This window comes from Monodelphis domestica, chromosome 4, assembly GCF_027887165.1.
Source record: "Monodelphis domestica isolate mMonDom1 chromosome 4, mMonDom1.pri, whole genome shotgun sequence".
NCBI classification, from domain to species: Eukaryota; Metazoa; Chordata; class Mammalia; order Didelphimorphia; family Didelphidae; genus Monodelphis; species Monodelphis domestica.
The window spans coordinates 423,481,491-423,497,967 of NC_077230.1; the positions used below are offsets into that span (position 1 = coordinate 423,481,491).

The 16,477-nt window shown below is 40.4% G+C and overlaps 1 protein-coding gene and 1 long non-coding RNA gene across 6 annotated transcripts in view; one reads left to right on the forward strand and one right to left on the reverse strand.

Moving 5' to 3' along the window:
* Positions 1–6,254: 6,254 nt before the first annotated feature.
* LOC130453964 (uncharacterized) lies at positions 6,255–8,073 on the reverse strand. Its single transcript, XR_008911657.1, has 2 exons — positions 7,901–8,073; positions 6,255–6,522 (listed from the first exon to the last, which is right to left on the reverse strand). It is a non-coding gene; the product is annotated as an uncharacterized LOC130453964 (long non-coding RNA).
* LOC103093751 (zinc finger protein 883-like) overlaps positions 7,106–16,477 on the forward strand; it is a 32,332-nt gene continuing 22,960 nt past the window's right edge. The window contains exons 1-3 of one of the 5 annotated variants that reach the window (XM_056796397.1): positions 7,106–7,289; positions 8,714–9,653; positions 10,091–10,239. In XM_056796397.1, the coding sequence (XP_056652375.1) occupies positions 10,207–10,239 (33 nt within the window). In that variant the 5' untranslated portion in view covers positions 7,106–7,289; positions 8,714–9,653; positions 10,091–10,206. The remainder of the gene's footprint in view (positions 7,290–8,713; positions 9,654–10,090; positions 10,240–16,477) is intronic. The other 4 variants (XM_056796398.1, XM_056796399.1, XM_016422135.2 and 1 more) reach the window with 4 other exon arrangements.

Here is a 16,477-nt window from a genome sequence, read left to right on the forward strand (position 1 = left end):
AACAAGAAAAACAAGAAGGGGGCAACTTTGGACACACTTTATGGAGCAAAAATTCAAAATACAGAAGAGATAGAATAAGAAACACAAGCAAATGCGCCGAAACCTTCCAAAGGAAATGGAAACTCTCCACAAACTTTGGAAGAATTTGAATTAAAAATGATCAAAAAGATGGAAGCCTTCTGGCAAGAAAAGTGGGAATTAATGCAAAAAAATTTCACGCAACTACAAAACTGGTTTGACCAAACTGAAAAGGGAAACCAGGCTTTAAAGGTCAGAAATAGGCAACTGGAAGACAACGAGCAGGTAAAAGAGCAAGAATCAATAAAGCAAAGCCAAAAGATCAAGAAATTAGAAGAGAACATAAAATATCTCACTGACAAGGTGACAGACTTGGAAAATAGAGGAAGAAGAGATCATTTAAGAATAATTGGACTACCAGAAAAGCCAGAAATAAACAGAAAATTCGACATCATAATACAAGGTATAATCAAAGAAAATTGCCCAGAGATTCTAGAACAAGGGGCCAATACAGCCACTGAAAGAGCTCACAGAACACCCTCTACACTAAACCCCAAAAGACAACTCCCAGGAATGTAATTGCCAATTTCCAAAGCTTTCAAGCAAAAGAAAAAATGCTACAATAAGCCAGAAAAAGACAATTTAGATATAAAGGAATGCCAATCAGGGTCACACAAGACCTTGCAAGTTCTACTCTGAATGATCATAAGGCATGGAACATGATTTTCAGAAAGGCAAGAGAGCTGGGTCTTTAACCAAGAATCAGCTATCCAGCAAAACTGACTATATACTTCCAAGGGAAAGTATGGGCATTCAACAAAATAGAAGATTTTAAACTTTTTGCAAAGAAAAGACCAGAGCTCTGTGGAAAGTTCAATATTGAAAAACAAAGAGCATGGAATCCCTTAAAAGGTAAATAGGATGGAAAAGGAAAAGGAGATAATTGTTTCCTTTTCATTTATTCAAACTCTCTTCTATAAGGACTACATTTATATCAATCTATATATATATTAATATATGGAAAATGTAATGTGTAAAAAGTGGGAAAAGAAAAATCAAATAGAATGATCTTTCTCACACAAAGATTCACACGGGAAGGGGAGGGGAAGAAAACTCCTTTACGAAGGAGAGGAAGAGAGTTTTACTTAAAGCTTACTCTCAGGGAAATCAACTCTGAGAGGGAAAAAACATCCAGATCCATTGGGATCTTGAATTCTATCTTACCCAACAAGGGTAGGGAGAAGGGAAAACCAAGGGGGGAGGGAGAAGGGAAAACAAAAGGGGAGGGAAGAAAAGGGGGGTTGGGGAGGGAACAAAAAGGGAGGGGCTAGAAAGGGAAACATCAAGGGAGGGGACAAGGGGGACTGATTTAAAGTAAATCACTGGATTAAAATGTTATAGCTAAAGAAGAAAGGTTAGAATTAGGAAAGGATATCAAAATGCCAGAGAATTCAAAAGTCACAATCATAACTTTGAATGTGAATGGGATGATCTCACCCATAAAACGTAGAAGAATCGCAGAATGGGTTAGAATCCAATACACTACCATATGTTGTCTTCAAGAAACACACATGAGGTGGATAGACACCCACAAGGTCAGAATTAAAGGATGGAGTAAGACATTATGGGCCTCAACTGATAGAAAGAAGGCAAGATTTGCAATCATGATATCTGATAAAGCCAAAGCAAAAACAGACGTGATTAAAAGGGATAAGGAAGGTAATTATATTTTGTTAAAAGGGACTTTAGATAATGAGGAAATATCACTAATCAACATGTATGCACCAAATAATATAGCACCTAAATTTCTAATGGAGAAATTAGGAGAATTGAAGGAAGGAAGACAGTAAAACCATATTAGTGGTAGACTTGAACCAACCATTATCAAATTTAGATAAATCGAATCAAAAAATAAATAACAAAGAGGTAAAAGATTTGAATGAAATCTTAGAAAAAGTAGAGTTAATAGACATATGGAGAAAAATAAATAGGGACAAAAAGGAATACTCCTTGTCAGCACCACATGGCACATTCACAAAGATAGACCATACACTAGGTCACAGAAACATGGCATACAAATGCAGAAAAGCAGAAATAATAAATGGAGCCTTTTCAGATCAAAAGGCAATAAAAATAATGATCAGTAACGGTACTCAGAAAACCAAATCAAAAATTAATTGGAAATTAAACAATATGATACTCTAAAATCATTTAGATAGAGAGGAAATCACAGAAACAATTAATAATTTCATCAAGGAAAATGACAAATGAGCGACATCCTTTCAAATCTTTTGGGATGCAGCCAAAGCAGTAATCAGAAATAAATTCATATCCCTGAATGCATATATTAATAAACTCGGGAGAGCAGAAATCAATCAATTGGAAATGCAAATAAAAAAACTCGAAAGCGATCAAATTAAAATCCCCCAGCACAAAACCAAACTAGAAATCCTAAAAATTAAGGGAGAAATTAATAAAATCGAAAGTGATAGAACTATTGATTTAATAAATAATACAAGAAGCTGGTACTTTGAAAAAACAAACAAAATAGACAAAGTCCTGGTCAATCTAATTAAAAAAAAGGAAGGAAGAAAAGCAAATTAACAGCATTAAAGATGAAAAGGGGGACAGCACCTCCGATGAAGAGGAAATGAAGGCAATCATTAGAAATTACTTTGCCCAATTATATGGCAATAAATACAGCAATCTATGCAATAAGGATGAATATATACAAAAATACAAACTGCCTAGACAAACAGAAGAAGAAATAGAATTCCTAAATAATCCCATATCAGAAAATGAAATCCAACAGGCCATCAAAGAACTCCCTAAGAAAAAATCCCCAGGGCCCGACAGATTCATAAGTGAATTCTATCAAACATTCAGAGAACAGTTAATCCCAATCCTATACAAACTCTTTGACATAATAAACAAAGAGGGAATTCTACCAAACTCCTTTTATGACACAAACATGGTACTGATTCCAAAACCAGGCAGGTCAAAAAAAGAGAAAGAAAATTATAGACCAATCTCCCTAATGAATATAGATGCAAAAATCTTAAATAGGATACTAGCAAAAAGACTCCAGCAAGTGATCAGAAGGGTCATCCACCATGATCAAGTAGGATTTATAGCAGGGATGCAGGGCTGGTTCAATATTAGAAAAACCATCTACATAATCGACCATATCAACAAGCAAATCAACAAAAATCACATGATTATTTCAATATACACAGAAAAAGCCTTCGATAAAATACAACAACCATTCCTATTGAAAACACTAGAAAGCATAGGAATAGGAGGGTCATTCCTAAAAATAATAAACAGTATATATCTAAAATCGTGAGCCAATATCATCTGCAATGGGGATAAACTAGATGAATTCCCAATAAGATCAGGAGTGAAACAAGGATGCCCATTATCACCTCTACTATTTGACATTGTATTAGAAACACTAGCAGTAGCAATTAGAGAAGAAAAAGAAATTGAAGGCATCAAAATAGGCAAGGAGGAGACCAAATTATGGCTCTTTTAAGACGACATGATTGTCTACTAAAAGAATCCTAGAGATTCAACCAAAAAGCTAATTGAAATAATCAACAACTTCAGCAAAGTTGCAGGATACAAAATAAACCCACATAAGTCATCAGCATTTCTATATATCTCCAACACAGCTCAGCAGCAAAAACTAGAAAGAGAAATGCCATTCAAAATCACCTTAGATAAAATAAAATACCTAGGAATCTATCTCCTGAGACAAACACAGGAACTATATGAACACAACTACAAAACACTCTCCACACAACTAGAACTAGACTTGAGCAATTAGAAAAACAATAACTGCTCATGGATAGGACGAGCCAATATAATAAAAATGACCATCCTACCCAAACTTATCTATCTATTTAGTGCCATACCCATAGAACTTCCAAAAAATTTCTTTACTGATTTAGAAAAAACCATAACAAAGTTCATTTGGAATAACAAAGGATCAAGAATATCCAGGGAAATAATGAAAAAAAAATAGAATTGAAGGGGGCCTTGCAGTCCCAGATCTCAAAATATATTACAAAGCAGCAGTCATCAAAACAATTTGGTACTGGCTAAGAGAAAGAAAGGAGGGTCAGTGGAATAGACTTGGGGCAAGTGACCTCAGCAAGACAATATATGATTGATAAACCCAAAGATCCCAGCTTTTGGGTCAAAAATCCACTATTTGATAAAAACTGCTGGGAAAACTTGAAGACAGTGTGGGAGAGACTAGGATTAGATCAACATCTCACACCCTACACCAAGATAAATTCAAAATGGGTGACTGACATGAACATAAAGAAGGAACCTATAAGTAAATTAGGTAAACACAGAACAGTATCCATGTCAGACATTGAGGAAGGGAAAGACTTTAAAACCAAGCAGGACATAGAAAGAGTCACAAAATGTAAAATAAATAATTTTGACTACATCAAATTAAAAAGCTTTTGTACAAACAAAACCAATATAACTAAAATCAGAAGGAAAGCAACAAATTGGGAAGCAATCTTCATGAAAACGTTTGACAAAGGTTTAATTACTCAAATTTACAAAGAGCTAAATCAATTGTACCAAAAATCAATGCCATTCTCTAATTGATTAATGGGCAAGGGACATGAACAGGCAGTTCTCAGCCAAAGAAATCAATAGTATTAATAAGCACATGAAGAGTGCTGTACATCTCTTATAATCAGAGAGATGCAAATCAAAACAACTCTGAGGTATCACCTCACACCTAGCAGATTGGCTAACATGACAGCTATGGAAAGTAATGAATGCTGGAGGGGATGCAGCAAAGTAGGGACATTAATTCATTGCTGGTGGAGTTGTGAACTGATTCAACCATTCTGGAGGGTAATTTGGAACTATGCCCAAAGGGCGATTGGCTGCTCTTTGATCCAGCCATAGCACTGCTGGGTTGGTACCCCAAAGAGATAATAAGGAAAAACACTTGTACAAGAATATTCATAACTGCGCTCTTTGTGGTGGCCAAAATTTGGAAAATGAGGGGATGCCCTTCAATTGGGGAATGGGTGAACAAATTGTGGTCTATGTTGGTGATGGAATACTATTGTGCTAAAAGGAATAATAAAGTGGAGGAATTCCATGGAGACTGGAACGACCTCCAGGAAGTGATGCAGAGCGAAAGGAGCAGAACCAGGAAAACATTGTACACAGAGACTAATACACTGTGGTACAATGGAAGGTAATGGACTCCTCCACTAGGGAAAATGTAATGTCTCTAAACAATCTGCAGGGATCTACAAAACACTATCCATTTTATCCAGAGGATAAACTGTGGGAGTAAAAACACCGATGATAAGCAACTGCTTGACTACTGGGACTGGGAGGGAATGACTGAGGAGAGACTCTAAATGAACACTCTAGTGAAAATACCAACAACATGGAAATGGGTTCGAACCAAGAACACATGTGAAACCCAGTGGAATTGTGCACCGGGAATGGGAGAAGTGGTGGGAGAGGGGTGGGGGGAGGAAATGATAATGATCATTGTGTCCAATGAATAATGTTTGTAAATAACCAAATAAAATAATGTTTAAAAAGTCAAAGAATAAAAAAATAAAATAAAAATAAAAAATAATAAATCCCACCTGGTCATAGTGAATAATCCTTGAGATAAGTTGCTATAGTCTCTTTGCTAGTATGTTATTTAAGATTTTTCTATCTATGTTCATTAAGGAGCTTGGTCTCTAATTTTCTATGTTTTTAGTCTACCTGGCTTAGGTATCAGTGCCATATTGGTTTCATGAAAAGAATTTGGTAAGACTATTGTCACATAGTTTGTGTGGTACTAGGATTAGTTGTCTATTTTGATGTTTGATAGAATTCTTTTGTAAATCCATCTGTCCCTTGGAATTTTTTCATTGATGGCTTGTTCAATTTCTTTTTCTGATAAGGAATTATTTAATTATTTTATTGCCTCTTTTGTTAATCTAGGCAATTTATGTCTTTGCAAATATTCATCCATTTCACCTAGATTGTCATATTTATTGCCATATAATTGGGGAAAATAGCTCCAAATAATTACCTTAATTTTTTCTTCATTAGAGGTGAGATCACCCTTTTCATTAGATACTGGTAATTTGATTCTCTTCCTTCTTCTTTTTTTTCGTTAAATTAACCAATACTTTATCTATTCCATTTGCCCCCCCCCCAATAATTCATTAGTTCAATAGTTCTATCACTGTCAATTTTTAAAAAATGTCTTCTTTAATTTTTATGACTTCCAATTTCATCTTTATCTATGGATTTTTAAGTTGTTCCTTTTCTAGTTTTGTTTTGTTTTGTTTTTTAGTTGCATTCCCAATTCCTGGATCTCCTTTTCTTCTATTTTGTTGATATGGGATTTTGATTTGCTGACTCCTCATTGTCATTCTCATCAAAGAAATCGGTGATTATTTCTATGATTTCTTCAGGCCAGTTTTGATGGCCTGAGCATGTGTGTAATTTCCCCTGGTGTGGAGATATTTAAGAGGATTAAAAGTGATTAACTAAAGGATTAAAACTGAACAGGTCTGTTACCTTTAACTTTGCAGCTGGCAGTGGGAAAGATGGGAATGGCCCTACAAAGGATGGCGTTTGCCATGGTCCTTGTCTAGGAGCTGTGGCAGACGGTTAGTAACTGGAGGAAAAAACGTCCGTGGACCAGCCTTGTTCGGGCGGACGTGGGGCCAAGCCCAGCACTCTGTAGGGACTAGGTAGCCCTGTTGTGGTATTGGAGTCCCACCTGACAGGATGTTGATAATAGCCTTTCCTGCACCCCATTCTCTATGAGAAGAGTGAGCTGAGGAGGGGAAGGCCACGTGCAGTGCTGCTGAAATCCCAAACAGGCCGTGTGGTCAGGGTTGGATTATAAAGATATTAGGGGAAAGTGCAATAACTAGAAGTCCCGGGTGGGAACTCCATTTCCTAAGAGAGACTCCCAAGCAGGATGGGAAGGGGAGGGGTGCTGAAGAGAGAGCCGGGAGGAGGGGGCGGAGCCAGTTGCCAATCAGTCAGGCAGGCCGGGAAGGGGCGGAGCCAGTTGCCAATCAGCCAGGCAGGCCGGGAAGGGAGAGGGAATAGGGTCAGCCTCCAGGGGTGGAACAGAGCAGGGGCTTCTGGGAAACGGGAAGTCGAGAGCAACTTCTGTCCCCTGCTCCGGCAACACTTCCAAAGATTTGAGCAGCTTCGCGCATTAGCCGGCCAGAGAGGAACTTGCTCACGGACTAAGTGAACGGGTAATGAATTGCTTTATGAAGTGGTGGAATTAGGGGGGCTGGGAAGGGCCGCCATTCACGAGGAGGCTAGAGGGAAAAGGTGAACGGGGTCTAGAGGCTGAGGGCATGGCGTGTGGGGGAGGGTGGGATGGGATGGGGAGCAGGTAGGTCGGAGAGGAGGAGGGCCGGGTGCATTTTCCCCTTTTCTCTGGGTTATCGCTCCGAGCCCCAGGCAAAGTGGACCCCCTGGACGGCAGAGAGCTTCGGGTCTCCTTTTTGTAGGGCTTTTGGGCCGGGACCAACTCCTTCCTGTCTGTGCTATCTTGGGGCTCACCCCAAAGTTATGAAGCCAGACAGCATGCCAGATCGGGGCTGGAAAGGATTTACCACAGGAGCAGAACCCAACAACCAAGCTGTGCCTCCATGGCAACCGTGTGAATTTTAGTTGCTATGAACCCATCAGGCTCCTTTACTCGTGGGGAAAGTTTCCCTGGGACTCCCGAGTTATTTCCTGTGAAACGTCCTGACTACAAGGTTCCATTTTCCCAGACCTGTTGGACCCAGGCACCCTAGCTCCTCCCCCCCCCCCCCCCCCCCCCGCCCCTGCTCCACTTCTTTCCCAGCCCTCAGACCTCCTGTCAGGCAGCACAGTCCCAGTCAGCATCATGTCTCTGAGCCTCAGACTTCTGGTTTTCCCTGTGTCCACATGGAATCTAGAAATCCCAAACTTGTAGCCTAGTAAGACCTGATGAATCCCAAGTTTTAGGACCAGCTTGTAAGTTGGAGACCCCAACACTTGTCCTTGTTCCCTGTTCCCATGACGATCCACCCGGAGGGGAATCTCTGGCTAGCAGTTTCAGACCAAATAATGGACCCCTTTGTGATATAGTGGGAGAGGCTTCTGGAGACAAGAAGAGTCACTTGGTTCCACCTGACAGGGATTGTCTTTTACCTTAGGATCCATTAAACTTGGGGCTCATCAGATTTTACTAGGCTACAAGTTTGGGGTTTCTAGATTCCATGTTGACACCTGGCAGCTCCATCCCAGAGCTCCCCCATGTTGGAACTGCTCTTGTGACCTCTCTGGACATTCCCTACCCTTGGAACCTTGGATCTCATTAGATGTGTCACTCTTCCCCAGTTTCCTAGCGTTCCCCTCCCACCCCCGATCCCCAATCCCCACAGGGATGCAGAGATTCTAAGACTGAAGATCAGGGTTATTTTAAAAACAAAACAGATTTGCAAAGCTGAAAGTGATCTATAAATGTCAGCTCTTGTTCCAGGAAGTTCCTCCCTGACCTGTTGTCTCCTCCTTAGGGTCTTTTTTGTCCTGGAATCCTGAGCCCAGCTGGGCCTACTGAAGGTGCTTCCACCCTGCTGCTGGCTTCCTGGGTGCAGTGGTCTTTCTCTTGTGCTAACACTTACTGGATGCTCTGTCCCTGCAGGTTGTCTGGGGCTCACCACTGGAGCACTGGGAGGAACCTCTCTGACCTCTAAAGCTCCCAGGAATTCCCTGGGGAGAACTCATCTGACTAGAAAGGAACCCACAGTGTCCTGGAGATCAGGAAAAACTGAGGCCAAAGAGCTGTGGATTTCCAGTTACAAAGGGAGGCAGAACCCCCATTTTCCCCAGAGCGATTTGCTGCCAGCAGCTCCCAGTCCAGGGCTGGGCCCTCTCAGGAAGCCTGATGCAAGGTTTCTCTTTGTGGACTTTGTGCTCAGGAGGAGGGCAGGAGTACTCAGCAGAACTTTCTAAGCCCTTGGGGAAAGGAGAAAGAGACAAGCAGAGATTTGCTGCTCAGAGTCTACTTGGAGGACAGGAGCAAAGGGCTAGTGTGTGTCTGCCTCAGGGCACCTGTGGGGGGGGGGAGGTGAGGCCCTCTGATCCTGACTGAAGCAAGTGGGCTGAGTGGAAATACCCAGGCATTAGTTAGGGATCACTTTGGAGGTCCTGAAGGTCTCATCCTCCTGCTCTGGCCTCATGCTGGGTGTTCCAGGAGGATGGCTCCCTCCCAGACAAGCTTCTCACCCCCAGGTATCTGCTTTCTAATTACTTCCCAGAGTTGTCCCCATCTCCACAATTACCCTGGTCACACAGACTGTCCAGAGGGATCCAGGAGTCCTGTTTCTTCCAGGGTTCCAGCTCTCAGATTCCATTTTCCAGCCTCCAGATCTGCCTCCACCCTGTCAGTTCCATCTTCTTACCCACAAACCCACCTTGGGGGAAGGAACCCAAACTCTTTCCTGGGCTTGTGTCCTTGACATTTAGCTCCCTGTCTCCAGTTTCCCTTTAGGGACTGAAAGCCTAAACTCTTCCAGAAGCTCCCCAGAGTGCTCTGCACTACTAGTTCGACCTCGGTTCCCAGTCTTCCTACTTTTCTAAGGGTGAGCAGCCAGTGAAGGATCTTGTGACAGGGGCTCCTAAAATGGCAATGAGCATTGTACCTCACCTTGTGAGTTACTGTGCCATGAGGAATGGATGGTCAAAAGCAGGGCCATATCCTCAGAAGCTCCAGAGCCTGACAGGTAGGGACAGACGAGACTTCTAGCCTAGTCTAGTTACTCCTCATTGTCTTGTATTATCAGAGTCAGCTGATTGTTCTTAATTCACTAAGTGAAAAAGGCTCTTCATCCAGGAGGAAATGACATGAAACTTAATGCCATAATTTATAAATTGGTGGGATAAAATCAGTGATTGAAGATGGCCAGGGCTCTGTTCTCATGGGGTAGGGATCAAATTAGTTCTCCCACTCCCCTGAGAGCAGGTTAGGGTCCTGGGTAACTCCTGTGGGGCTGAATTCACCCTCTGTAAATCCCTGCAGGCTCAGCTCCTGTCCTGGAAGAGGAAGGAAAGGCATCTTCGCCCCTTCTGGGATCCTGCTCCTTCCTAGCTCAGTCTGCTGAGGACCAAGGTCTGGCCCAAGAAGAGGCAGAGAGAATGGCCCCTGGGAAGCCCAGAACCTCCTCCCTGGTAAGTGTAGTCTGTCCACAGACTTGACCAACATGAACCCATCAGGCCATTTCTGTAAACTCCGAAGATTGTCCAGTAGTCAGCAGTACCTTAGGGGTGGATCGTTTCTTTACAAAAATAGGCATGAAGTTGAGTAGACCAGTAACAACACTGCCCTGCTCACTTTTCTTTGAAACTGATATACATTCCCTCCCCCTCCCCCAAATTGCCACACCCCACCCCACCATAATTTGGTTTCATTACACCTGACTGACAAGGACAGACACTTCACTCATTGGAGTGGATGGAGGGATCATTTCTTTGTTCTTTTTTTGCTTGCCTAGTATCCCCCTGTCCCCACTATGCCCAATTTCTCTCCCTCCCTCCCCTTTGTTTCTTTGAACCAAGCTCTCCCTGTGTTGCCTGAAGGTTCAGGAAGACCCCTTCCCAGTGGAGTCTGGTGAGGATAGGCCTGAATCAGAACTCTGGCAGCTTCCTCAGCTCTTGTCTTTGACTGTGCTGTCATCAGAGCAGAAATTGTCCCCCTGGTGCTGCCCATTTCCTTTTTCCTCCAGTCAGCCAAGTCTTCCCTCATCCCTCTGGATCTCTCCTCTTTACCATATCTAAGGACATTTCAGTGAGCATTTAGTCAGGGTCTCCTCTGTGCCAGGCTCTGTTCAGTACATTGGAGGATAAAGAGGAAAGGGTATGCAATATAGGTACTCTGAGTGGGAAGGCTGAAACTCTTAGAGAACAGGAAAATCATTTTGTTGAGCAGGTGAAATTTTCTCTGAGCCTGGAATGCCAGAGACCAAGGTGAGAGAAGAGAATTTTAGATGGAGAGATTTGGTCAATAACAGCCAGGGGCCAGTGTGCCTGGGTAAGAGGGAGAGGATACGAGGAAGGTGTAAGACTGGAGAGGGTGTAGGTGTACCTACTATGTGCCAGGCACCTGTGCATTTTCTCTCATTTGATCCAGTCCTAAGAATTGTCATGGCCCCAAGAAGGCAGCATGGGTGTTAGCCAGGCAGGCGGGCTGCCATTTTTGTATCCACTCCAAGGGCACCATAGACTAAGAGTAGGGGATTGTTATATGTAAACCTTAAAATTTCTCACATATAATAAAATTAGGACTCTGGTCCTTATCATTTAATAAAGTTTATTAGAATTACTTGGCTAGGTAACAAACAAGAAATAGTTATAAAGAGTAAAATAGCCCGATCCGGCTCCCATGTGGGTGCTGTAAAGGTTAAAATTGTTGTTGAGACTGAATGTAATAATTATATTTGGTCGCTAAGGATTTCATTTATAAAATCCTAATGAAACAACCAAACTCAAATTTTTATGGTGATTTAATTGATATAGTGGAGGAGATTAAGAAGAAGGAAAAAGGAAGGAGCTAGTATTGGGCAGGGAGATTAGAAGATCTAGAAAGTAAGGGTTTGAGTGGGAAGGAGGAAAGAATCAGCCTGACCTCCAAAGGGGCTCAGCTAAAATGCCTGAACCTGAATCAACTCAAGGGCAAAACTCATCACCCAACACTCCAAGATGTCGAAATGCCTAGCACACTCTCAGCTGGAGTTGCCTCTCCACAGAAAGAGGAAGAGAGAGGAAGTGACGTGCCATAGATAGACAGTTTTATATCACTTTCCTGGGTCTTATTTGTACCAATGATGGCTTAGCTTGACTTAGGACAGCCCAGGGGTCTGTCTGCTTTTTCTGCACATGTCTGTTGAAGACCATCTCCTCAGATAATTAAATCTTTGAGTTTGGTGCAGACCTTTTTAATCTTGTTAAACTAAGGAGGGGGAGAAATGTAGAATTTCCAAGACCTGATTCTGTTATTCCAAATATCTTTATTATTACTGATCAGGAAATAGCTAAATCAGATCTTCTTTTTTTTTTTTTAATATATTTTATTTGATCATTTCCAAGCATTATTCATTAAAGACATAGATCATTTTCTTTTCCTCCCCCACACCCCCATAGCCGATGCGTAAGTCCACTGGGCATTAGATGTTTTCTTGATTTGAACCCATTGCTTTGTTGATAGTATTTGCATTAGAGTGTTCATTTAGAGTCTCTCCTCTGTCATGTCCCCTCGACCTCTGTATTCAGGCAGTTGCTTTTCCTCGGTGTTTCCACTCCCATAGTTTCTCCTTTGCTTATGAATGGTGTTTTTTTTTCTCCTGGATCCCTGCAAATTTTTCAGGGACATTACACCACCATTTATGGAGAAGTCCATTACGTTCGATTATACCACAGTGTATTAGTCTCTGTGTACAATGTTCTCCTGGTTCTGCTCCTCTCGCTCTGCATCACTTCCTGGAGGTTGTTCCAGTCTCCATGGAACTCCTCCACTTTATTATTCCTTTTAGCACAATAGTATTCCATCACCAACATATACCACAATTCGCTCAGCCATTCCCCAATTGATGGGCATCCCCTTGTTTTTCAGTTTTTGGCCACCACAAAGAGCGCAGCTATGAATATTTTGTACAAGTCTTTGTGTCCATTATCTCTTTGGGGTACAGACCCAGCAGTGCTATGGCTGGATCAAAGGGTAGATATTCTTTTGTCGCCCTTTGGGCATAGTTCCAAATTGCCCGCCAGAATGGTTGGATCAGTTCACAACTCCACCAGCAATGAATTAATGTCCCTACTTTGCTACATCCCCTCCAGCATTCATTAGTTTCCTTTGCTGTTATGTTAGCCAATCTGCTAGGTGTGAGGTGATACCTCAGAGTTGTTTTTATTTGCATCTCTCTGATTTTAAGAGATTTAGAACACTTCTTCATGTGCTTGTTAATAGTTTTGATTTTTTTTTATCTGAGAACTGCCTATCCATGTCCCTTGCCCATTTATCAATTGGAGAATGGCTTGATTTTTTGTACAATTGATTTAGCTCTTTATAAATATGAGTAATTAAACCTTTGTCAGAGGTTTCTATGAAGATTTTTTCCCAATTTGTTGTTTCCCTTCTGATTTTAGTTACATTGGTTTTGTTTGTACAAAAGCTTTTTAGTTTGATGTAGTCAAAATTATTTATTTTACATTTTGTGATTCTTTCTATATTTTGCTTGGTTTTAAAGCCTTTCCCCTCCCAAAGGTCTGACATGTATACTATTCTGTGTTTACCCAATTTACTTATGGTTTCTGTCTTTATGTTTAAGTCACTCACCCATTTTGAATTTATCTTGGTGTAGGGTGTGAGGTGTTGATCTATTCCTAGTCTCTCCCACACTGTCTTCCAATTTTCCCAACAGTTTTTATCGAATAATGGATTTTTGTCCCAAAAGCTGGGATCTTTGGGTTTATCGTATACTGTCTTGCTGAGGTCGCTTTCCCCCAGTCTATTCCACTGATCTTCCTTTCTGTTTCTTAGCCAGTACCAAAATGTTTTGATGACTCCTGCTTTGTAATATAGTTTTAGGTCAGGGACTGCAATGCCCCCATCATATGTGTTTTTTTTCATTATTTCCCTGGATATCCTTGATCTTTTGTTCTTCCAAATGAACTTTGTTATGGTTTTTTCTAAATCAGTGAAGAAGTATTTTGGTAGTTCAATGGGTATGGCACTAAATAGATAAATAAGTTTGGGTAGGATGGTCATTTTTATTATATTGGCTCGTCCTATCCATGAGCAGTTAATGTTTTTCCAATTGCTCAAGTCTAGTTTTAGTTGTGTGGCGAGTGTTTTGTAGTTGTGTTCATATAGTTCCTGTGTTTGTCTTGAGAGGTAGATTCCTAGGTATTTTATTTTGTCTAAGGTGATTTTGAATGGCATTTCTCTTTCTAGTTTTTGCTGCTGAGCTGTGTTGGAGATATATAGAAAAGTTGATTATTTATGTGGGTTTATTTTGTATCCTGCAACTTTGCTAAAGTTGTTGATTATTTCAATTAGCTTTTTGGTTGAATCTCTAGGATTCTTTAAGTAGACCATCATGTCATCCGCAAAGAGTGATAACTTGGTCTCCTCCTTGCCCATTTTGATGCCTTTAATTCCTTTATCTTCTCTAATTGCTACTGCTAGTGTTTCTAGTATAATGTCAAATAGTAGAGGTGATAATGGGCATCCTTGTTTCACTCCTGATCTTATTGGGAATGCATCTAGTTTATCCCCATTGCAGATGATATTAGCTGATGGTTTTAGATATATACTGTTTATTATTTTTAGGAATGATCCTTCTATTCCTATGCTTTCTAGTGTTTTTAATAGGAATGGGTGTTGTATTTTATCAAAGGCTTTTTCTACATCTATTGAGATAATCATGTGGTTCTTGCTAGTTTGCTTGTTGATGTGGTCAATTATGTGGATGGTTTTCCTAATGTTGAACCAGCCCTGCATCCCTGGTATGAATCTACTTGATCATGGTGAATGATCCTTCTGATTACTTGCTGGAGTCTTTTTGCTAGTATCCTATTTAAGATTTTTGCATCTATATTCATTAGGGAGATTGGCCTATAGTTTTCTTTCTCTGTTTTTGACCTGCCTGGTTTTGGAATCAATACCATGTTTGTGTCGTAAAAGGAGTTTGGTAGAACTCCCTCTTTGCTTATTATGTCAAATAGTTTGTATAGTATTGGGATTAACTGTTCTCTGAATGTTTGATAGAATTCACAGGTGAATCCATCAGGCCCTGGGGATTTTTTCTTAGGAAGTTCTTTGATGGCTTGTTGGATTTCCATTTCTGATATGGGATTATTTAAGAATTTTTTTTCCTCTTCTGTTACTCTAGGCAGTTTGTATTTTTGTATATATTCATCCTCTTCTCCTAAATTGGTGTATTTATTGCCATATAATTGGGCAAAGTAATTTCTAATGATTGCCTTAATTTCCTCTTCATCGGAGGTGCTGTCCCCCTTTTCATCTTTAATGCTGTTAATTTGCTTTTCTTCCTTCCTTTTTTTTAATTAGATTGACCAGGACTTTGTCTATTTTGTTTGTTTTTTCAAAGTACCAGCTTCTTGTATTATTTATTAAATCAATAGTTCTATCACTTTCGATTTTATTAATTTCTCCCTTAATTTTTAGGATTTCTAGTTTGGTTTTGTGCTGGGGGGTTTTAATTTGATCGCTTTCGAGTTTTTTCATTTGCATTTCCAATTGATTGATCTCTGCTCTCCTTTGTTTGTTAATATAAGCATTCAGGGATATGAATTTACCTCTGATTACCGCTTTGGCTGCATCCCAAAAGGTTTGAAAGGATGTCTCGCCATTGTCATTTTCCTCGATGAAATTATGATTTCTTCTTTAACTAAATGGTTTTGGATTATCATATTGTTTAATTTCCAATTGGTTTTAGATTTGCTTTTCCATGTACCATTACTAATCATTATTTTTATTGCCTTGTGATCTGAGAAGGCTGCTTTTATTATTTCTGCTTTTCTGTATTTGTGTGCTATGTTTCTGTGACCTAATGTATGGTCAATTTTTGTGCATGTGCCATGTGGTGCTGAGAAGAAGGTGTATTCCTTTTTATCCCTATTTATTTTTCTCCATATGTCTATTAATTCTAATTTTTCTAAGATTTCATTCACTTCTTTTACCTCTTTCTTATTTATTTTTTGATTTGATTTATCTAAATTTGATAATGGTTGGTTTAAGTCTCCCACTAGTATGGTTTTATTGTCTATTTCTTCCTTCAATTCTCCTAGTTTCTCCATTAGAAATTTGGGTGCTATATTATTTGGTGCATACATGTTGATTAATGATATTTCCTCATTGTCTAGAGTCCCTTTTAACAAAATATAATTACCTTCCCTATCCCTTTTGATCAGGTCTATTTTTGCATTGGTTTTATCAGATATCATGATTGCAACTCCTGCCTTCTTTCTATCAGTTGAGGCCCAGAAGGTCTTACTCCATCCTTTAATTCTGACCTTGTGGTTGTCAACCCACCTCATGTGTGTTTCTTGAAGACAACATATGGTAGGGTTTTGGATTCTAATCCATTCTGCTATTCGTCTACGTTTTATGGGTGAGTTCATCCCATTCATCCCATTATGGGTGAGTTCAAAGTTATGATTGTCATTTGTGGACTCCCTGGCATTTTGATAGCCTTCCCTAATTCTAACCTTTTCTTCTTCGGTTCTACCTTTTAGTCCAGTGATTTACTTTGAATCAGTCCCCCTTGTCCCCTCCCTTGATGTTTCCCTTTTTAGTCTCTCCCTTTTTGTTCCCTCCCCCTTCCCCCTCTCTTTCCCTCACTTTTTGTTCTCCCTCTCCCCCTCCCACCCTTGGTTTTCCCTTCTCCCT